Source organism: Nerophis ophidion, linkage group LG02 (genome assembly GCF_033978795.1).
Source record: "Nerophis ophidion isolate RoL-2023_Sa linkage group LG02, RoL_Noph_v1.0, whole genome shotgun sequence".
Lineage (NCBI taxonomy): Eukaryota > Metazoa > Chordata > Actinopteri > Syngnathiformes > Syngnathidae > Nerophis > Nerophis ophidion.
Genome location: NC_084612.1, coordinates 23,422,422 through 23,445,253, shown reverse-complemented (window position 1 = coordinate 23,445,253; position 22,832 = coordinate 23,422,422). Strand labels below are relative to the sequence as shown.

Here is a 22,832-nt window from a genome sequence, read left to right as displayed (position 1 = left end):
GAAATGTATGTCACGTGACATACATTTCGAGCGACACAATATTAAAATATATATGTATTTGTTTTACAATACCACAGACTGTAACGACTGTAATATTAAATGCACTAACTAAATAAAATATATTTATTAAAAAAAAAAATAATAACTGAAATTTTTGGTCAAAGGCAATCCAAAGGGAGCCAGGGCATAGTCAGGACAAAGGACAAGGAATATGACGTCACAAAATCCCGGAAGTTGATGTGTAAAAATATGTTGATGTAATTAAACGTTGTTATTGTAACAATATTATCATTACTATTCGTATTTTAGTAGTTAATGTTAGTGTTTTTATGTTTTTTTTTCGTGGTATCGAAAATTGCACATGAGTGGCAGTTCATTTGCTAAGGGACGAAAAAACTGGCGACCACCATTCAAAGAACAGATTTCATTACTCGTAGTTTAGAACAAGTCATAGTTATTAGTATATTTATAGTAGTACTGTAGTTGTATTAGTCTGTCTATTGCTAGAAGTATAGTTGGAGCAGCTATAAACCGAGATTGTGTTAAAACGGCACAAGCAGGTTGGTATTTTCATATAGTTAAAAGCAAATAATGGTTATTAGTAATAACACATACTAATAATATTACTATCATTAATAGTAGTAGTAATAACTTTTTACTACTACTATTAGTATTTGTTGTAGAAAACATAGTAGTTATTATTAGTGTTTTTTCTTAGTTGTACTACTCGAGTCGTCCGGTCGGTTGCTAGGCGACGACAAAAATGGCTGTCAACATTAAAACTGCAGGTTTGTTTACTATGTCGTTATAATCTATCCCAGCCAAACGTTGTAAATGTCAAACGGTTAAGTGTTTGTTTCTTTATTTTCCCCTCAACAGAGGTGCAGAAAAAGATTCGAGCAGCTTTCGAGGCGTTTGACTACCAATCAAACCAGACAGTGGATGTGCGGTGAGCTCCTCCGTCTGCACATAAATAATACACTTGTGTACATCATGATATGAAGTTTGTGCCATGTGTACCTTGTTTCCCAGAGAGATTGGCACGATCATCTATTCTCTGGGTTGCTTCCCCACTCAGGCAGACCTCCACAACTTCATAGCTGAGGTATGTTTATGCATATTATTACATCATCACAGCTGTTTATCTATATTACATGTGCATAATTACTAGTTCAAGGAATAGGCAAGCGGAGTCAGTTCTAAAATGGATAGTGTAACTTACATTTTCCTATGTTATGCTCTTTTTCTTTAATAGAAGCTCATGATAAAATAAATGCCACACCTCAAATAAACGCCTCTTTTTTTTATAGCCATCAGATGTCTGTGATTACCTTTACTATAACTACCATGTGTGCCCGGTAGGCATTACAGTTTTACCACAAAATACAGCACTTGCAGAGCAGGCTTGCAACTGTAAAGTTGGCGTTCCCAGTAGAATTCAAGACGGAGTGGCACATTTTGGCGTAAAAGCTACAAAACATTTAAACTTTGACCCAAAAGGCCTTGATGAGTTTGAGGCAATAAAACATAGCAAATAGATAAAAGAAAGTAAAAAGTAGAAAGTAAAGAGTAGGTAAACCTAAGTAAAAGAATGTAAAAAATAATGTAAATATAGGTAAAAGAAGGTAAAAAAAATGGTGTACATAGGTAAAAGAAGGTAAAAAGTAGGTAAACATAGGTACAGAAGGTAAAAGAAAGGTGAGCATAGGTAAAAAAGTAAATAAACACATGTGAAAAGGTAAACAGTAGGTAAAAGAAGGTTAAAAAGTAAGTAAACAGGCAAACATAAGAAATAATAGCTTAACAGTAGATAAATTGGTAAAAAGTAGGTCAAAAGGCAAAACGTAGGTAAAGTAAAAGAAGGTAAAAATAGATGAACAGGTATAAACTAGGTAAACATAGGTAAAATAAGGTTAAAAAGTAAATAAACATACAGTGGGGCAAAAAAGTATTTAGTCAGCCACCGATTGTGCAAGTTCTCCCACTTAAAATGATGACAGAGGTCAGTAATTTTCATCATAGGTATACCACCATGGATACATGGATGATACAGCAGAGGATTGGGAGAATGTCATGTGGTTAGATGAAACCAAAATAGAACTTTTTGGAATAAACTCAACTCGTCGTGTTTGGAGGAAGAAGAATACTGAGTTGCATCCCAAGAACACCAAACCTACTGTGAAGCATGGGGGTGGAAACTTCATGCTTTGGGGCTGTTTTTATGCTAAGGGGACATGACGATTGATCCGTGTTAAGGAAAGAATGAATGGGGCCATGTATCGTGAGATTTTGAGCCAAAACTTCCTTCCATCAGTGAGAGCTTTGAATGGTTGACCAAATACTTATTTTCCACCATAATATACAAATACATTCTTTACAATTCCTACAATGTGAATTCCTGGATTTTTTTTTTCACATTCTGTCTCTCACAGTTGAAGTGTACCTATGATGAAAATGAAAATTCCAGACCTCTGTCATAATTTTAAGTGGGAGAACTTGCACAATCGGTGGCTGACTAAATACTTTTTTGCCCCACTGTAGGTTAAAGAAGGTAAAATGTAGGTAACCATGGGTAAAAAAAAAAAAAAGGTAAAAATAGCTAAAGAAAGCAAAAAGGAGCTAAACATAGGTAACAGGAGGTTAAAAAGAAGGTAAACGTGTAAATAAGTAAGTAAATAAACTGTAGGTAAATGAAGGTTACCAAGTAGGTAATCATATGTAAAACTAGGTAAAAAGTAGGTAAACATCGGTGAAATAAGGTAAAAAGTAGGTAAAAGAAGATTAAAAAAAGTCAGTAAACATAGGCAAAAAGTAGGTAAAAATAGGTAAAGGAAGGTATAAACATAGGTAAACAGGTCAAAAAGTAGCTAAACATTGGTAAAAGAAGGAAAAAACAAGTAGACATACTTAAAATAAAGTAAAAAAGTATGTAAACATGGAAAAGGTGGATACAAAGTAGGTAAACATTGGTAAATGAAGGTAAAAATAGATAAACATCTATAACATTATGTAAAAAGGAGGTAAACATCGGTAAAAAAAAGTAAAAAGAAGGAAAGAGGTAAAAAAAAAAGGTAAAATAAACAAGTAAGTAAAGAAGGTAAAAAAATAAGTACAAAAAGTAGGTAAACATAGGTAAAAGAAGGTAAATACCTAAATATGAATGTTGACGATAGCATAAATGTTCATTTCTTAAAAAAATAAATAATTTGGAAAAATTTACAAATTTCTACCTAACACAAATAAACACGGGCTTCACGGTGACAGAGGGGTTAGTGCGTCTGCCTCACAATACAAAGTTCCTGCAGTCCTGGGTTCAAATCCAGACTAGGGATCTTTCTGCACCTGGGGATTGGTTGATTGGCAACACTAAATTGGCCCTAGTGTGTGAATGTGAGTGTGAATGTTGTCTGTCTATCTGTGTTGGCCCTGCGATGAGGTGGCGACTTGTCCAGGGTGTACCCCGCCTTCCGCCCGATTGTAGCTGAGATAGGCGCCAGCGACCCCAAAAGGGAATAAGCAGTAGAAAATGGATGGATGGATGAACAAATAAACACTTTTACTTTACTTTTGAAAAAAATCAAGCAATTTGCTGTCAAACCAGGTAGAAGAGGACGAAACAGGATACATCCATCTGGACCGCTTCCTGCCCGCCATGACCACAGTTCTCCTGGAACACAAGTGGGATTAACTCTCAGATCTGCTGAAATGTTGCTGCTTTCAGAAAATATAGGAATGATTATAACTTGACTCCATTACTGTACCTAATGTAGTGTGTTAGAAAATATTACAATACTCTTCACAATATTTACTGGCGTTGTGTGCGTATGTGTGTGCGAATGTGCATGTGTGCGCGTTCAAGGTTCCCTCCCATCACTGAGGACGTCCTGCTTCAAGCCTTTGAGGTGAGACAGCCGGCGTAGTGTTGTTCTTCATGCGTCTACGCTGCCATAAAAAGTTGTGTTGGAAAGCAGCAAGTGTTACAAGTTGAAGTAGTAAAATATGCAACAGTTGACCTGCAGCTGCCAACATGATTAGCATAATTGTCTGCTGCAAATCAGCTTTCATGCCAAGTCAGTAAGGCAAGTCAAACATGTGATAAATATACTGTGCGGAAAATTAACATTTTCAGTCATTTCACTTAATAAGAAAGGGACAAGCGGTAGAAAATGAATGGATGGAAGTTTACTAATTGTAATAAACTTATGAATATCGTTGTGGCTTGTGCAGCCCTTTGAGACACTTGTGATTAAGGGGTTATATAAATACAATTTGATTGATTGATTGATATAATTGGAAAAATATTTCGTCACAAATTATTTGTAAGATGATGATTAAATATTTTGTATTTTTTTCCACAAATAAAGTAAATAAAAAATATTTGGGGAAAAGAAAATTATGTCAAATATTTTTGGATAAAACCCAACAATCACCATATAAAATACTGGTATGCGGAATGCAATTTAATATAAGGACAATATTTTTTTTACTCTATTGAAGTGGTTTTCAAACATGTTTCACCAAGTACCACCTCTGAAAGAATGTGGCCTTCCAAGTACCTCCATATCGACCAACCTTAAAATACAGTAGCGTATAGTAGGCCTAAGTATTCATTAAAAACATGGCAGGTGTTTTATTTACCAAGCGTATTTAATATGTATGGCCAGGGTAACATTACACACAATTTAAACAGTAACACTGTGTTGGATATGGGGAAATAAAACACTGTAATTTCATACAGTACAGCATCAGTTTATATCCTAAAATCACAAAGCCAAGCAGAATCACAGGACACTGTGCCACACTTATTGATAATATTTTTACCAAGGATTTTGATAACAACACTACAAGTAGTCTACTTATAACCGACATTAGCGATCATCTGCCAGTTTTTATAATATATGATGGAAACTGCAAAAAGAACATGGAAGACAAAAGGACATTTCGAAGACTGTGCACAGAGAAGAGGATGATTGCTTTCAAAATTGAGCAACAAAAGCAAAATTGGGACAATGTTTACAATGAAGAAGAGGTTGATGAAGCATATGAACATTTCTTAAACAAGTTCATAATACTTTATGACAAACATTGTCCATGGAGAAAACTCAGTAGTAAACAGAGAAAGAATAATCCACCATGGATGACAAAAGGATTAAAAAATGTTTGTAAGAAGAAGAATACACTATAGAGAAAATGTATAGCACAAAGAACTACAGAGGCAGAAATGAAGTACAAAACGTATAAAAACAAGCTATTACACATACTACGATCATGTAGAAAAGAATATTACAGTGAATTATTGGACAGGAACAAAAATAATATCAGAGCAACATGGGGCATCTTCAATAGCATTATTAAAAATGGCACTAAGAGGGATTACTCCCGATACTTCTTAGATGCAAATAAACATAATGACAACATGAAGGAAGCAGTTGAAAGCTTTAATAATTTCTTTGTAAATATTGGACCAAAATTGGAAGAAAGGATTCCAGACCCAGTTTCAATTGAGGACTATAATTATACCATAGAGCGAAATCCCAACTCCATGTTCCTCAGTAATGGGACACAGGAGGAAATAATAACAATTGTGAAAAAATATAAATCCAAGACATCAACTAATTGTAACGGAATTTATATGGAAACGATAAAAAATATTATAGAAGAGATCTCAGGACCATTAATCTATATTAGTAACCTATCATTTCAAACAGGTACATTTCCAAACAAAATGAAAATAGCTAAAATTGCACTAATTCATAAGATTGGAGACAAACATCTATTTACAAATGATAGACTTGTTTCTTTACTTCCACAATTTTCTAAAATCATTGAAAAACTGTTGAATAACAGATGAGAGAGTTTCATGAATAAAAATAGAATACTCGAAGAGAACCAATATGGATACAGAGCTAATGTTTCAACTACAATGGCTTTAATTGAAATTACAGAAGAAATTACCAATGCAATAGATAGTAAAAAATGTGCGGCAGCAGTGTTTATGGATCTAACCAAAGCATTTGACACAATTAATCACAATATTTTAATCAAAAAACTAGAACGATATGCCATCAGAAGGTTAGTCTTAAACTGGGTAAGAAGTTATCTAACAAACAGTAAACAATACGTGAAGCTAGGCGAACACACTTCTACAACGCTAAATATATCCTGTGGTGTACCTCAGGGATCAATACTAGGACCTAAATTATTCAATCTCTATATAAATGACATTTGTAAAATTACAAGAAATTTAAAGTTAGTATTATTTGCGGATGATACAACAGCGTTTTGTTCAGCAAAGAACACACAGAAGATAATACAAATAACAGAAGAAATGAACAAAAAAAAAGGTGGTTTGACAAAAACAGACTATCATTGAATCTCAGTAAAACTAAAATAATGCTATTTGGTAATAGTAAAAGACAAGGTCAAACACAAATATAAATAGACGAAATAGAAATTTAAATAGTAAATGAAACCAAATTTCAAGGTATAACGATTGATGATAAATTGAACTGGAAACCTCATATAAAAAATATACAACATAAAGTAGCAAGAAACACATCAATAATGAATAAAGCTAAATATGTTCTAGACCAAAAATCCCTTCATATTCTCTACTGCTCACTAGTGTTACCTTATCTGAGTTACTGTGTAGAAATATGGGGAAATAATTACAAAAGTACACTTCATTCACTAACAGTGTTACAAAAAAGATCAGTTAAAATAATACATAATGTTGGATATAGAGAAAATACAAACCCTTTATTTATTGAATCAAAGATACTGAAATTCCACGACATAGTGAATTTGCAAAAGCTAAAATTATACACAAAGCAAACTATAATCTGCTTCCCAAGAATATACAACAATTCATCTCAACAGAAGAGGAGAAATATAATATTAGAGAAAAATATAATTTAAAACATTTGTACGCACGTACAACACTTAAGACCTTCAGTATATCTGTATGTGGAATTAAATGATGGAATGGATTAAGCAAAGCAATCAATATACTAATACGATCCACTTCAAGAAACTCTTCAAACTTAGTGTTTACAAAGTACAAAGAAGAAGAATCATGATAAACATTCTGAATTTATTCATCAATCTATTCTTTCATTCTCAAAACAACCTTACTTATCTCATCGTATGGAATATAACTTACTTCACCAATTATTTTATGTATTTTTAGTGTGATACTTATGGAGTATATTGTGAATACATTGAGAACAGGAAGTGATCAAAAGTTTTAGCAACTGTTATGTAAAAGAAAAGGGGTAGGATTTAATAAGCTCTGCTTCTTCCTACTCCTTTTTGAACCTGTTGAAAAGAGGAACTGGAAATTGTGAAGTATCATGTGTATATTTGCATGTTCGAAATAAACTCAAACTCAAACCAAGTACATTTTCAGAATCTGCTTTTTCTATTTTGGGCTGAAGTAAAACAAAGAAAACCATCTGAAGGTGTCGTGGTTATATTTATAAATTATGCCATGATTTTCCTCCACGCTGCCCCTGAGCTGAAATGAGTTTGACACCCTTGCTCGTCTACAGCATTTTACTTATGTTGCTGTCAAATCAACGTTTAAATGTAGTAAACTATTTTAATTCTGTTCAGGTTCTGGACATTGAAAAGAAGGGCTTCCTGGACCCAGACGATCTATCGCAGTACATGACTGAAGAAGGTAAAAACTACTTCTCAACACAATTCTTGCTGGATGAAAAACATTCAGCCTCTATAATTTTTATTTTATTTGTTTTAACTTCCCTTTAAGAGCCATGTCATGTAACATGTATCGTCAGTAACATTGCGTTGTTAGGTGAAGCCTTCACCCAAGAGGAGATGGATGAGATGCTGACAGCACTCACCGACCACGAGACCAACCTCATTTACAGCAAAGACTTACTCAACCACCTCATCCTCGACCCTGAAGTGTAGATATCACCATTCATCAACGTGTAGACTGTATATACAACTATACAGGTATATGTGTATATATAATACATGTATGGAAAAGTTGAGAGCCATTGCTTTTCTGCTGTACATTTAGCTGCATGAAATACAACATGAAGGACATTAGTGGGTGACAACTCAAAAACAAACAAAGCACATTTCGCTGTGTCAGCATTTAATCACAATAAAGTTCGTTAACGTGCATGAAAAAGTTACAAACTGCTTTTCCAATGATGCCACTTATCCCGACTGTCGATAAGAGAAATGATTGCAAACATCAGTATGAATTCATGCTGACATTCTTTGAACCCAAAAACCACCACAATTTCACAGTAAAAACATGACCCGTTAGTGTTCAGCTTAGTTTGCCATCACAAAAGATGAATACCCAAAATATTCCCTTCAAGGAATTAAGGCTCATTGACATCCATCATATATTCTCAGTACAGCATCAGACTAATGATGTAAAGAACATCAATTAATGGAGGCAACCTTTTTTTTTTTTTACCTCATACAACAGCGTTGCAAGTATTGCAGGGATGCATGGAAACGTGGACTGAAATGAAGATTTAGGAAAGTGGTGAATAAATAAAAAGCATGGAGGATCAGGAATGGTTCTAGAGGCAGTCCTTGCGGACCATTTGGTCCTAAAAGAGTCTCACACACACAATGTGATCATATAAAATGGAAAGAAAAAGGAATCCAGCATCTGACTGTTGCATCATTTGACTGTGCGTGAAAACATTAAACATTCTGTCACATGCACTGGGAGGGTGCCAACATACCTTCACTTGTGATAAAATGAATACTTAGATTTTTAGTTCCGACAGTAGAAGTGTAAACAGTCTATGAAGAGCAGACAACTCCATTTTTAGGGAGCCCCAACCGTTGGAATCCTCTGATCTAGCGTTAGAATCTGTTTTCAAATAGGATGCGAGAGGAAGGTCCCAGGATTGAGCCTCACTGCAAAAATATGCTGATCAAGCAAATATGACTGGCCTGCACATTTAGTCATACTTACTAGGAAATTTTAAACTAAGTATGTAGCAAAAAAATGAGTTTTTTAAATTTGCATAATGATGCAACACTGGCAGCATTCAATTTAAATTGACTCCAGATTCAACATGGCTGATTTAAAGTCACATGACTACTAGGACAAAAAAGTTGTGTACAGGGAAGTGTGTCAGAGGAAGACGGGTTGAACAACTCTGACTAAAAAATACTAAATGCATATCTTTATCACAGAGGAGCCAATGTAGACTTACTGGAAAGGTCTAGAAAGAGCTTGTGGTCCAAGGAGTCCAAGCCAGTGTTGCTCCAACAAACATGTTGCATCACAACATTGCTCGCGGTGTGTGAGTGTGTTTAGATCTGCAGCACCAGGCCAGCAGCTGAGATGTTGTCTCCTCCGCCCGCCGTCTGGTACACCTCCGTGCACACCAGTACGGGTGCCACGCAGATTTCGTAGTCATCCTCCTCCCAGCAGCTGACGGGCCGACTCTCCTGCAAGGCGATGCGCTGGCTTCCCTCCCGCCGGCTGACGGAGAAAGAGTCGTCCATTATGAGGCGGGCCTTGCTGGGGTCGATGTCGTTGGAGCCGCACACGTGGCGATTGGCCGTCAGCGAGGCTTTGGCGGTGGCAGACATGGTGTTTTTCCACTGGGACCCTCGAGTCACGATCATGGCCTGGAAGGCTAACGTGTGCACGTGCAGGCGGGTCAGCGGTTTGCTCCAGGCGTGGGCGTCGTCAGCCTGCGCGCTGGCGTCTTTGTAGCGTTGGTTGACCAGGCGGTAGACCTCCCTCATCTGGTCCAGCACGGTGGCGACACGAGGGTTTGGGTCTGACAGCACGGTGATGTTGGAGCCTTTCAGTAAACTCAGCAGGTTGGGGAGCTCCTGCTCATTCATGCCTAAAGAGTCTGCCTGTGGAGCACAAACAAGAAAAACCCATGTAAACTAGCATGGAAAAAAAATGCATTTGAGCTTTTTCTACCAAGCATGCTTGCTTTGTTGCTGGTGAAAATTGCAACATTACTTTTAGGGAGTTTGGTTGAGTCCGCTCAGTGCTACTTGAGTGATTTTTTTCCTAGAGCCGGTGTTAAGTCTGCCACCAGACGTAATGTCATGTGCAACAAAGGAATCGAAATATGGCACTGTTTGATTTTACGTGAATCAAAAACTGGCGGAATTTGGTCACTGCCTTTTAATGTCCCAATCCTACCTGCTAAAAATGAAAAAACTGATTTATTTTCTCCCGACACTGATAAGTGACATTTGATGTTTCTAAAGATACGTACATGAGGAATGACGTAATAAAGCAGGTCTTCCATTATGCTCTCCTCTACAAAGCTGGCCATCTCAAAGTGGACACCGATGGTGGGAGAGGAGGAGACGAGCACTTCTGCCAGGCGAGAGAGCAAAGCGCCCCGCTCACCTGAGATGAATCAGGACGGTAAAACTTTGGCCGTATGACAAGCGAGTAAAACAAGTTCATTTCCACTCTTACCCGACTGGAAGGGGAAGTTGTCCATCATTTGTAAGCCGCCGACAACGAGAAGGTCAGGATCAAAGTCTTGGAGCTTCTTGGCAAACTCTTCCATGGATGCCAAGTAGGGATTATGGTCATCACTATGGACGATGTACCTGTGCACCACCAATTAAAGCTTTTTAATAATGTTGTCTCTTAAGTGACCAGAGCACAAACTACAACCACAGTAACACATTGTTTGTGTTAAAGGGGAAGTGCTCTTTTTTTTTGTGGGGGGGGACAGACAAGTTGGCTAACAGTACAGCAGTACAGCAAATGGTAGTCATCCATTTCGGCCATAAAGCCCTGCAAAAAAAACAGCCAGAAACCGCCAACACTCAATTTACATGACCGGAACATCAACCAAGTACTAGTGATATTGTTATTATAAGCGCTAACACAGAGGAACTACTTTTAGCGGACCCAAGATCACAGAGCGCTAACTACCTCATGCAGCTATTGCCATACATCGCCTCTGAATTGGTAAAAGTTAATTCTATATGTTAAATAATGCCGCACTTGTACAGTACAAGGCTGTGGGCATAAACCGAGAAGTTGGTCAACTTTGACATTCAACTTAGTCCTGGAGATGGCGAGAAAGACACATTTTGTTCTGTTTTTTTTTAGCTGTGTGAGGATTCTGATTCATTCTTAATCTAAACATAAAGATATAAACATCCCATCAGTGTGTATCCAAGTCAGAGCAGACATTGTACGGTAAGTGATTGTTTTATTTTGTTAGCAGTTTGTTTTTCTTGTTTAGCGCTTAGTAATAATGTTACTACTTAGTAATAATGTGGAGGAGATGCGGATGAGGGGACAGGACTGTGGAGCTAGCACTGAGCTACTGGGACGGAGAGGCTTCGCGGTGTCTTGACTGGGTGAGCAGGTGTCGGACACCTCAGTCACCTTGGACGTATCCTCGCTCATCCATGCGGACTGGACACTGGCCGAGAGTGGAGTCGGCTGTCTTGGTTGCCTTGTTGGGTCTGCTCCTGTCTCTGGCCATGCTCCCTCCACCCCAGCAGACGATGGCGTGGAACACCGCAGAGGCCACCACAGTGGATATGTTTATTTTACTTTTTATTCATAGCTGTATGTAGAAGTGTCTGGTTGTATCTGCTGCTTTAATGTCTTTAATGTCCTCTGTGTTCTTTGATGTTTGATGTTTCCCTCTTACACACATGGAAGAGGGATGTGTACTATGGCTATGAGTTGTTGTTTTGTTTTTTTTTTCCCTTGGCCTCAGTCTGCACCCGTACTCCAGGGCCTAGGCTAAGACCGATTTTTTTTTTTTTTTTAATTTTATTTTAATATTCTATTTTTTTCTTCCCACCCCCCTTGTTTACCTGTATGTCATCTTTTTTGTAAGGGGCGCTGGAAGCCGGCAGACCCGTCAGCGATCCTGTTCTGTTTCCCTGTAATGTTTGTCTGATCTTGAATGGGATTGTGCTGAAATTTGTAATTTTCCTGAAGAAACTCTCCTGACGGAATAAATAAAGTACTATCTATCTATCCACTTGCTGGACCTGATTATGACTCAGTTTCTAAGACTTGTAGATCATCTTCTGTATATTCAGGCTCAAAAATATAAGGTTCTGGATATTCATTTGTCCAGCAGTAGTCGTGGTTGGCTCTCATGAAGTCTGCTATGAATAGTAGTAGTTGTTGTGATGACTCTGTGAAATTATTACGCCTTATGTTAAAATTGTTAAATGACCAAAATTCATAAATACTAAATATTATGAATGTGCGTGTTATTACATTACATAAATATACTTACAGCCAGGATTGTAACAAGTATTTGACAAATGCCAAAGTCAAAAAACGGTGGTCCAAGAGAAGATTTAAAAGGCTAAAATCATGGCTTTTCCCAGCACCATATACAGTAAATAATATTACCTTGAGCAACACAATGAACAATCCACTTTTTAAAAATTACTATGCTGAAGTTAAGCGCATTAAACATTTTAACATTCTTAAAACATAAGCTTGAAAACTTCCACTAAACTCCAGCATTGACTTAAAACTCACGACCTCCTGGTTTGTAGTTCATGTTTTAGTCACGCGCGCCACAAGGGCAATCGGAAGCAAAAGAAGAAATTCTGTTAATACTTTAATCAGTGACAGAGAATGACATGTGTCGGAATAGTTTGGAGTAAAATTTCATATGAAGCACTTTGTCATTCAATAATTAACATTTGACATGCGCTTCTTCAAACATGGATAGCAAAGCTCAATGCACGTGTGTGTTCTGTATTTAGGACTGACTGACACGACAGTTTTATACACAGTCTTTTACATCAATTTCGTACTGGAGAAATCAACATTAGTTACATAAATAAAGTTTAATGTTAACGTTATGTTGGCAGCACATTTCGGATCGAATGATGATTTAAGCAAAAGTGGACGATATTGTTTGTCGCCGGTTCAGATGTATATGGCCAAAGATCTTATGATGAGAGACAATGATCTACCACATTGTGGCATACAGCGCACAGGATGTACCACACAAAGTACATTTGCAGTATGTCCTATCTTCTTCTTGTCACTTCAAAAAAGACAGAGGACATGACCTTGGTGTCCTCAATGGTAGTTGCCGCCATGCTTACGTATATAAAACGTTGATGGAGGCTTTAGGATGCGTTCATAGCGCTTTATAGGCAAAATAGAGCAAATCCCATTACCTCCATTGTTAGCTGACTTTCGCTGGTGTTCATTTACGAGTCAGAATGCATAAAAAAAGACAAATGTGTGTGATTGTCTCACATAAGGATTGTGAATGACAGGCAAAATTCCCCAAAATAGTGCAGTTCCTCTTTAATACCTCTAATTATGGAGCTAAAAAAAGTCAAAAGTCTGAAGCTGAAAAATCAAGTTTTAGAGTGAAATTTTTTTAAATACATTTGTACATTCAACATAAAAATGATTACACAAAGAGTTATCAGGTAAAATATAATTAAGATTTTGTCTGATAATTATTTTGAACAAAATATTTTATTTTAAATTTTCACTTTCATATATTTTAATATTTGAGCTTCTGATATTATCCACATTTAAATTTCTTTACTACAGTTTCAATTAGTATCTTCTTTTACAGTTTCAGATATTTCTTTTTCAGATTAAAATCCTTTTTTTTCCCGATTCAGACTTTTGGCCAGAATTTCACGTGCCATCAACTGAGAGAAGTGGGCCATCATAGAGACCACCACGTTGCCTTCAGGGAACTTAAAAACTAAACAGTTCAACTCCACACTTTACGTGGGCCACACCAGAGGTCCCCAACCATCGGACACATCCTCAATTAATTTATTGGAAAAATAATATACTGTTAGGAAGCCCATTTCTTTGGCATGTTTATGTTCCATCCATCCATCTTCTACCGCTTATTCCCTTTGGGGTCGCTGGTGCCTATCTCAGCTACAGTTGTGATCAAAATTATTCAACCCCCACACAATTTTGGTGTTTTAGCAAGTTGGACATTTATTCCGTATTTTGTTTATAGTTATATCAAACAAAGATGTGTCAAATAGACAAATGCAACTTAAATTGTACACAATCCCAAAAAAGGACATTTTTCTTAATATCTCATCGACAAAATTATTCAGCCCCCTAGTTACATGCATCTTTAGTACTTAGTAGAACACCCTTTGGCAGTAATTACATCCTTCAAACGTGATACATAACCGGACACAAGCTTCTTGCAACGATCTACAGGTATTTTAGCCCATTCCTCTTGGGCAAAGGCCTCCAGTTCATTCATATTCTTGGGTTTGCGTGCTGCAACTGCCTTCTTCAAGTCCCACCACAGGTTTTGTATAGGATTTAGGTCTGGTGACTGTGAAGGCCACTCCAGAGTCTTCCAGCCCTTCTTCTGCAACCACTCTGATGTTGATTTGGAGGTATGCTTGGGATCATTGTCCTGTTGGAAGGTCCAACATCTCCCAAGCCTCAGCTTCGTCACTGACTTCATGACATTTGCAGATAATATATCCTGATATGAAATTCATAATGCCTTGAACACGCTGGAGATTCCCGGTACCTGAGGCAGAGAAACAGCCCCAGAGCATGATTGACCCAACACCATGCTTAACAGGAGGCAAGGTGTTCTTCTCTTTGTAAGCTTAATTTTTTCTCCTCCAGACATAACGTTGATTCATAGGCCCAAAGAGTTCCAGTTTTGTCTCATCACTCCATAGAACAGTTTCCCAAAATCTTTGGGGTTTGTCCAGATTATTTTTGGCATACTGGAGTCTATTTTTCTTGTGGCTGGTTGTCAGAAGTGGGGTGCGCCTGGGAGTTCTGGCATGGAGGCCTTCATTTCGTAGTGCGCGCCTTATTGTCTGGGACGAAACCTGCATTCCCCCCTCTGCAATGTCCTGTTGTAGTTCCTCAGCTGTTACAAGTGGGTTTTTCACCACTGTACACACACAGCATCCTCTTTCTACCACGCCCAGGTAGTGTTTCCACTGTGCCTTTAGCTTTAAACTTGCGAATTATGCTCCCAACTGTGTCTCTTGGAATGTGTAATGTCTTTGCTATTTTCTTGTATCCATATCCTTTCCTATGAAAATAAATTACCTCCTCTCTTGACTTCTTTGACCACTCCCTGGACTTCAGCATGTTGCAAATACACCATTGACCATCTACAAGAAGCTGAGCGTCACAGTCTTTTTCAATCAGTTTAATTGTTGCTCGTTATGGTTCTAATCACATCTAGAGGTGTTTACAACACCTGATTGAAAAGACCGTATTCAAATTCTGTTCTTAAGAGTTATGATCTTCAAGGGGTTGAATAATTTTGTCAATGAGATATTAAGAAAAATGTCCTTTTTTGGTATTTTGTAAAATACAGTGTTACAATTTAAGTTGCGTTTGTCTATTTGACACATCTTTATTTGATAAGACTATAAACAAAATACGGAATAAATGTCCAACTTCTGGGGCGGTATAGCTCGGTTGGTAGAGAGGCCGTGTCAGCAACTTGAGGGTTGCAGGTTCGATTCCCGCTTGTGCCATCCTAGTTACTGCCGTTGTGTCCTTGGGCAAGACACTTTACCCACCTGCTCCCAGTGCCACCCACACTGGTTTAAATGTAACTTAGATATTGGGTTTCACTATGTAAAGCGCTTTGAGTCACTTGAGAAAAGCGCTATATAAATATCATTCACTTCACTTCACAACTTGCTAAAACACCAAAATTGTGTGGGGGTTGAATAACTTTGATCACAACTATATAATCGGGTGGAAGGCGGTGTACACCCTGGACAAGTCGCCACCTCATCGCAGACAACATTCACACACTAGGGCCAATTTAGTGTTGCCAATCAACCTATCCCCAGGTGCATGTCTTTGGAAGTGGGAGGAAGCCGTAGTACCCGGAGGGAACCCATGCAGTCTCGGGGAGAACATGCAAACTCCACACAGAAAGATCCCGAGTCTGGGATTAAACCCAGGACTACTCGGGACCTTTGTATAGTGAGGCAGACGCACTAACCCCTCCCCCACCGTGCTGCTTGCATGTTTTTGTTGTTTTGTTTCATTCTGCTTTGCTGAGTGTTCACTTTTGCACTTAATTTAACCGTAGTTAAACACACCAAAGACCAAAGTAAAACCAATGTAACCAAACTTGCTATTATAAACGACTTTGGGTTAGTTTTGTAACGTCTAGTTGCTCCGCGTGAATCTCCTAATTGTCTCCCAGCTCCCCAAAATAAACAAAAACACAAGTGCGGTAGGTTTGCTGGACACGTGTTTCCTGGTTATCGCAGACAACAGAGTTGACTCGACATCACATACGAGATGCCAGGAACAGCAATTGAGTGGATGAAATATGAGGAAAATGGAAGAACAGGAGAAGAGGTGCCCACCATACATATTTAATTGAACGTGCCAATATCAAAGAGGCTAAAGGATAATAAGACAAGACAAACTCACAAGTTGAAATAGTAGCTCATATGTAACATATCGGTTTGTATAATATTTGATACAGCTCTTGTACTCGGTCGCATTAGATCGTGCAGGTGTACCTAATGTTGAGTGCAGTGAATGTATAGAGTTCAGTAAAACAATAAAAAGCACCATGCTCAAGTAGGGACCATCAACAGCTTACCTGTTGGCTCTACGGGAGGAATAGTGCCCCCATGTTGCCCCAGATGGATACTCCAGGATGAGATGAATGTCAGGCTCGTCTACAATGTTGCCTGCCACTAAAGACAGAGTTGAAGATGATTATGGCTGGAATAAATTAATGCAATAAGTGAATACTAGAATAGCAGCATGTGTGAATGTTTATACCAGTGATGTGGTGCGATAGGACATCAGTAAAGTCGTGGCTAAAGCTTCCCCCTAGCAACACGTCACAGCCCTCGGTTGCCATACGGCCTGCTATGACAGGGGCGTTGCCACCCACCGCCCACCTGTTTCCAGGTAGGTCCCGGGACGCGTCGACTAACTCGCTGAAGAGCGTCTCATTCAGCACAAAGCGTCTGCAAAATGGTGAAAACAACCGCAAATAAGACTTGTTCAACGGGTTTGTTATTTGTGTGCAAATGTTGAGTAACCCAGAGGCCAGTTTCTCTGCCAATACAAAACACACATAACACACCTCCAGACAGCAAAGTTAACTTATTAGTCCTTTCTCTGACTTACTAATAGTGATGGGCCGATAGAATTCAATGGTTCCAATACTCCTGACCAGTCCCATTATTCTCATATTACAATATGGATAGTTTTACATACATGTGTTTGAAAAAAGAAGTTGGAACTCATCACTTAACATGATCTAATTTGTTAAGTTGATAAGACAGTGGGTTGGGGGATGACTAAAGCACCAACAATACTGTTCCTGTTACTTTGGCAACGGATAGCGTTACTTTGGCAAAGCAACTATTTATAAGTAAATAAGACACTACCAAATCAAATGACAAATTACAAATTAAACGCCATGATTACTTATTCAGTGAACCCCATACAGTCATTTATTTGCAGTGGCCCGCCACCAAAAATATTGGACCTACACAAATAAGATTTGGTGCTACCTTATATGCATAAGATAATGTTTATGAGCGACAGAATAAGCACATAATGAAACTGTCTGTGAATGAAACTTGTACAGCAGGTGGTCATAACTTTGCAGTCCAAGTATTGTGACAAATATAGCAACTTATTCTGTAACAGAACTGTACTCTGTAACAGATTATTTCTGCTTCCATTGTTAGCTGAACAGCTGCAACCTGTGTTTTTGAACAGATTGTCTTCTACATCACCGTGTTGACAGAGCATTATTATATTTACAAAGGCTGATTTGTGCTATATTTCTTTTAATGAATGGTATAAGGGTGTGGCAGGGGTTGTGTTTTTAAAGTAACCAGTTGACTTTATATGCTTATTTGTGTTTCATTGTATCCATTAAACCATGTCCAATTGTATTTACAATTAGCAAAGTATGTGAAAACACCATCTAAAATGTCACAAAATTCCACAAATTCAGTCAGCCATTTTTATCAAATAGTTTTCAAAGATTCTATGTCACTAGAATAACAGTTCTGCACTCTGACCATGTTATTAGATCAGTCATACTGGAAATACACAAAACATTTAAAAGAAAAGTGCCGTTTATCATTCATAATCCTTACACAAGTCAAGAACACATATTCTTGGCATTTTTTAATGCAGACAAAATCGTAAATAAATAGCAAACAATTGAGTCAACAGATCGAGGCTCCTCTGCAGCACTCATCATACACTCTCTAAAACCCAACGCCAACAATACTCTATTTATATGTTGTGACCTGAAAGTATGTTTGATATTGTTCTGAAAGCACCAACGCAGACGGACTATTTTAGCGGAGCATTGATAGGAGTGAGTTAATGCTAGCTTATGTTGCTGTTGTTGACACTATAAAACAGCTTCTGCTTCATCTAAAACGTAGTAAAAAGTAAATTCTGGATTATAATTAGGGGACGGCGTGGCGCAGTGGGAGAGTGGCCGTGCGCAACCCGAGGGTCACTGGTTCAAATCCCACCTAGAACCAACCTCGTCACGTCCGTTGTGTCCTGAGCAAGACACTTCACCCTTGCTCCTGATGGGTGCTGGTTGGCGCCTTGCATGGCAGCTCCCTCCATCAGTGTGTGAATGTGTGTGTGAATGGGTAAATGTGGAAGTAGTGTCAAAGCGCTTTGAGTACCTTGAAGGTAGAAAAGCGCTATACAAGTACAACCCATTTATCATTTATAATTAATGCAGCTCTCATCTAGTAGTAGACAAATGTCGCCATGGACAGACAGGCTGGTCGACTTTCAGGACCGCGAGACACAAAAATATGCATGCGACAGCAACTTTTTTTAAACCATTCTTGAGGATTGTGATTGAATCTTCATGTAAACAGAACTATGTGAACGTCCTGTCGGTCGACATCCCAGTGAGGGTTGGAATATTACAGTAAGTGTTTGTTTTATTCTGGTTTAAATTGGTTAGTTTGACTGTTTAACACCTAGCAATGCTGCGGATGCCAGTCACTATGAAGCTGCATCCCGGTAGCAGTGGGCTTTTTAAGGCTTATTGTTTATCCTCTTTGTGTTTGGTCTTAAAAAATATAAGGTTCGGGATTATAATTTTTCCCCTAAGTAATTGTTGTTGGCTCCCAAAAAGTCTGCCTCATTAGCATTGTTATTGATGGGGAAGGAATCTTTGGTTCCTTGCACGACATCACGTGACTGACTTCCTCATTAACTCAGGAATCTCTGTGAGATTGATACTATTGTGATCATATTTATTTATCCGCAAACTGTCAGTCTTTTGGTGTCATAAATCAGATGTATAAGATAATAGCTTCAATACTGACGCAACTTGCTTTTCCACCCTACTACTTTAAGGCTGCTGTTTGAACCAAAAACAAGACTGCTTACTCCGCAGCAGCTCCAGGTGCAAAGAAGTAGGCGAAGCTCTGAGAAAGCTGCTCAGCACTATCTATAACGTCATGATGCAGCGGCTGGTCGGCAGGAGTGATGCCAATCTTACTGAGCAGCGACACGGCATCCACGATCAGGTCCACGCAGCCACCAAAACCTGAAGGATGAGCAGGAGGGATGAATGTGCAAAGTTTGTGAAACATGATGGCATGTGTATTATTAGGCATGCACAAACACAGCCTTGTGGGGGAGAGGAGTAGCACAGTAATTATTAAGCTGCGCTAAAATGCAATGCATCTTCAATGTGTGTGTGTTGCAACACACAGAGTGCACAAAGCACATTTGTTGCCACGTAGTAGCTTCACTTGCCAGAGGACAAATATTATCCAACAAGGCTGACATGTGATGTTAATTCGTACTAATCACCAAAAGTACTCTATAGTCGTAAACTGTGCAAAGGTTGACGAGATAACCACATAACAACAACTGTCACACTATTACTCTTCTTTGCAGACACCTGCAGGCTGCAGAGATTTACGTTTGAATGTGTGATTAACTGATTACAGGATTTGTTCATCAGTCGGGGAGGGATACTGCATTCACTGTTTTGCAAGCAATAAAAACATACATCCATCCATTTTCTACCGCTTGTCCCTTTTGGGGTCGCGGGGTGTGTTGGAGCCTCTCTCAGCTGCATTCGATTTGAGATCAATTCCTGCATTCATTCGCACCACCTTGCAAAACATTCTAATGGGACCCATTACCTCCCTGCTTGGCACTCAGCATTAAAGGCCTAGTGAAATGAGATTTTCTTATTTAAGCGGGGATAGCAGGTCTATTCTGTCATACTTGATCATTTTGCGATATTGCCATATTTTTGCTGAAAGGATTTAGTAGAGAACATCCACGATAAAGTTCGCAACTTACGGTGCTAAGAGAAATGCCCTGCCTCTACCGGAAGTCGCAGACGATGACGTCACACGTGTCGGGGCTCCTCACATATTCCCATTGATTTTAATGGGAGCCTCCAACAAAAACAGCTATTCGGACCGAGAAAACGACAATTTCCCCATTAATTTGAGCGAGGATGAAAGATTTGTGTTTAAGGATATTGATAGCGATGGACTACAAAAAATAATAATAAAAGAAAATAAGTTTAAAAAAAAGAAACAGAATTGCATTGGGACGGATTCCGATGTTTTTAGACACATTTACTAGGATAATTCTGGGAAATCCCTTATCTTTCTATTGTGTTGCTAGTGTTTTAGTGAGTTAAATAGTACCTGATAGAGGTGTACGTCCGCGGGTGTCTTGACGCCAATGTCTCAGGGGAGTCGACAGTAGCTTTATGGACAGCACAAGCTCAGCTTTTCTCCGGTAAGAAGCGACTTTTTACCACAATTTTCTCACCGAAACCTGCTGGTTGACATTCCGTCGTGATTCATGTTTGCTTAACCGCGCTCTGATCCATAGTAAAGTTACACCTCCAGGAATTTTAAACAAGGAATCACCGTGTGTTTGTGTGGCTAAAGGCTAAAGCTTCCCAACTCCATCTTTATATTGTGACGTCTCCAATATTAATTGAACAAATTGCAAAAGATTCAGCAACACAGATCTCCAAAATACTGTGTAATTATGTGGTTAAAGCAGACGACTTTTAGCTGTGTGTGTGTGCAGCGTTCATACTTACTAAAAACCCGTGATGTCTTGCGTATACGTCATCATTACACGTTTGCAAGACGAAACTCCAGGGAAATTTTAAATTGTAATTTAGTAAACTAAAAAGGCCGTATTGGCATGTGTTGCAATGTTAATATTTCATCATTGATATATAAACTATCAGACTGCGTGGTGGGTAGTAGTGGGTTTCAGTAGGCCTTAGATTGGAATTGGGGGTTAAGTCACCATAAAATTATTACCGGGCGCGGCCCTGCTGCTGCCCACTGCTCCTCTCACCTCCCAGGGGGTGATCAAGGGTGATGGGTCGAATGCAGAGAATAATTTCGCCACACATAGTATGTGTGTGACAATCATTGGTACTTTAACTTTTACCTTTAATGCAAGAGCAAGTGAAAGAAGGCAGTAGAACTAGATCAAACTGGTGCAACTGGACATGATATTTTAAAACCTATACTTAAACTGTATGTAATTGAGTCCATGGAACAACTGTATTACTTGGTGCAGCATTCTTTTTGTTGAAAAAATATCAATAAATGAAGTCATATTTGGGTGACAACTGTCAGTAACGTATAAAAACGATATAATGGACAATTAACTGAAAGAAACGACAGTTAGCTAACCTGAGCTAGCTAAATCTGCAAGCACTTACCAATAGCCACCTTCGGTCTGGCGACGTCATTTATGCCGACTTTACGTTCGGCGCGCAGCAGCGAGGACAAGACGGTGTCCAGCCGGTCGTCCAGTACCCCACGGTCAGGTGACCGATACCAAATGGCCAAAAAGAGCACAAATAAAGACACTAAAGGCCCATATTTCACCCACGAAGCCCTGCCGCCGCCTTCCATCGCGCACACCGACTAGCTCGACCAGACTCTTGCTCACACTCAGGCACAATTTGTGCACGTTCCAACTGAGCGCCTTCGCGAGATGTTTGTTTTGTGCAAAAGGGTGTCCCCGACGTAACTTAAAGACGAATCAGTTACGTCTACTCATACAGAATACATACACCAATACAAGTACTCTAACTGTAGACGAGCCAGAATAATGTATGTTTTTACCATGGTTGTATGTTTTAGTTTACAAGGAGTGGATAAAGCGACAACGGTGAACAAAACAAGCACATCATATTCTAAGGGGCGTGTTTAGCCTGACAACTAGGCGGAAGTAGAGTACCCACGTCTCCTGGGCAATTACTTTTCTCAAGTAAATAATCAAATACGGTTTTCTCTAGTTTTGACATGTAGAAGAGAAATGTAAATAACTACAACCCAAATGTGTGTAAATGTATTCTTCGTGCAGTGCAATCTGAGTGTTTTTCAGAGGCATAACATGCAAGTTTCCTATATGAACAATGAATTATGTAAGCCCCCTTAAAAAATACCAAAACATTATATCATGATGTCAACGTTTGCGAGAAATTGGTGTGCTGGTCAGACTAGTGTTACACAAGGCATCGTGGTTAATAATGAATGAAGAGGTTGAAGCTGTATCAGTTCCATTATTAAAATGGTAAATGCGTTGTACTTGTATAGCTCTTTTCTACCATCAAGGTACTCAAAGCGCTTTGACACTACTTCCACATTCACACACTGATGGAGGGAGCTGCCATGCAAGGCGCTAATCAGCACCCATCAGGAGCAAGGGTGAAGTGTCTTGCTCAGGACACAACGGACGTGACGAGGTTGGTACTAGGTTGGGGATTGAACCAGGGACCCTCGGGTTGCGCACAGCCACTCTCCCAACTGCGCCACACCGTCCAAAA

General features: G+C 38.9%; 2 protein-coding genes across 3 annotated transcripts; one reads left to right on the top strand and one right to left on the bottom strand.

The window, feature by feature from the left end:
* Window positions 1-238: 238 nt before the first annotated feature.
* On the top strand, window positions 239-8,908 carry efcab2 (EF-hand calcium binding domain 2). The gene is made up of 8 exons (XM_061879600.1): window positions 239-560; window positions 719-788; window positions 880-949; window positions 1,033-1,105; window positions 3,602-3,678; window positions 3,860-3,902; window positions 7,615-7,681; window positions 7,817-8,908. Exons 2-8 carry the CDS (start codon window positions 764-766, stop codon window positions 7,933-7,935), a joined length of 474 nt encoding a protein of 157 aa, XP_061735584.1. The 5' UTR covers window positions 239-560; window positions 719-763; the 3' UTR covers window positions 7,936-8,908.
* adpgk2 (ADP-dependent glucokinase 2) lies at window positions 8,109-22,174 on the bottom strand. Of its 2 annotated transcripts, XM_061879568.1 has the most exons (7): window positions 21,720-22,168; window positions 19,388-19,547; window positions 16,775-16,965; window positions 16,590-16,686; window positions 10,457-10,593; window positions 10,248-10,384; window positions 8,109-9,873 (listed from the first exon to the last, which is right to left on the bottom strand). In XM_061879568.1, exons 1-7 carry the CDS (start codon window positions 21,913-21,915, stop codon window positions 9,316-9,318), a joined length of 1,476 nt encoding a protein of 491 aa, XP_061735552.1. In that variant the 5' UTR covers window positions 21,916-22,168; the 3' UTR covers window positions 8,109-9,315. The 2 variants fall into 2 exon arrangements, with proteins under 2 accessions (XP_061735552.1, XP_061735559.1); XM_061879575.1 differs by lacking the exons at window positions 16,590-16,686; window positions 16,775-16,965 and having other exon boundaries at window positions 21,720-22,174.
* Between the last annotated feature and the right edge of the window lie 658 nt (window positions 22,175-22,832).

Bases quoted from the DNA above. Each gene is read 5' to 3' on its own strand.
- efcab2 (XM_061879600.1), top strand. From the start codon at position 764: ATGGCTGTCAACATTAAAACTGCAG. The intron at 789-879 runs GTTTGTTTACTA...TCCCCTCAACAG, and splicing joins TGTCAACATTAAAACTGCAG to AGGTGCAGAAAAAGATTCGA. The intron at 3,903-7,614 runs GTGAGACAGCCG...AATTCTGTTCAG, and splicing joins TCCTGCTTCAAGCCTTTGAG to GTTCTGGACATTGAAAAGAA.
- adpgk2 (XM_061879568.1), bottom strand. From the start codon at position 21,915: ATGGAAGGCGGCGGCAGGGCTTCGTGGGTGAAATATGGGCCTTTAGTG. The intron at 16,687-16,774 runs GTATAAACATTC...CTCTGTCTTTAG, and splicing joins CCTATCGCACCACATCACTG to TGGCAGGCAACATTGTAGAC. The intron at 9,874-10,247 runs GTACGTATCTTT...TGTGCTCCACAG, and splicing joins TTTATTACGTCATTCCTCAT to GCAGACTCTTTAGGCATGAA.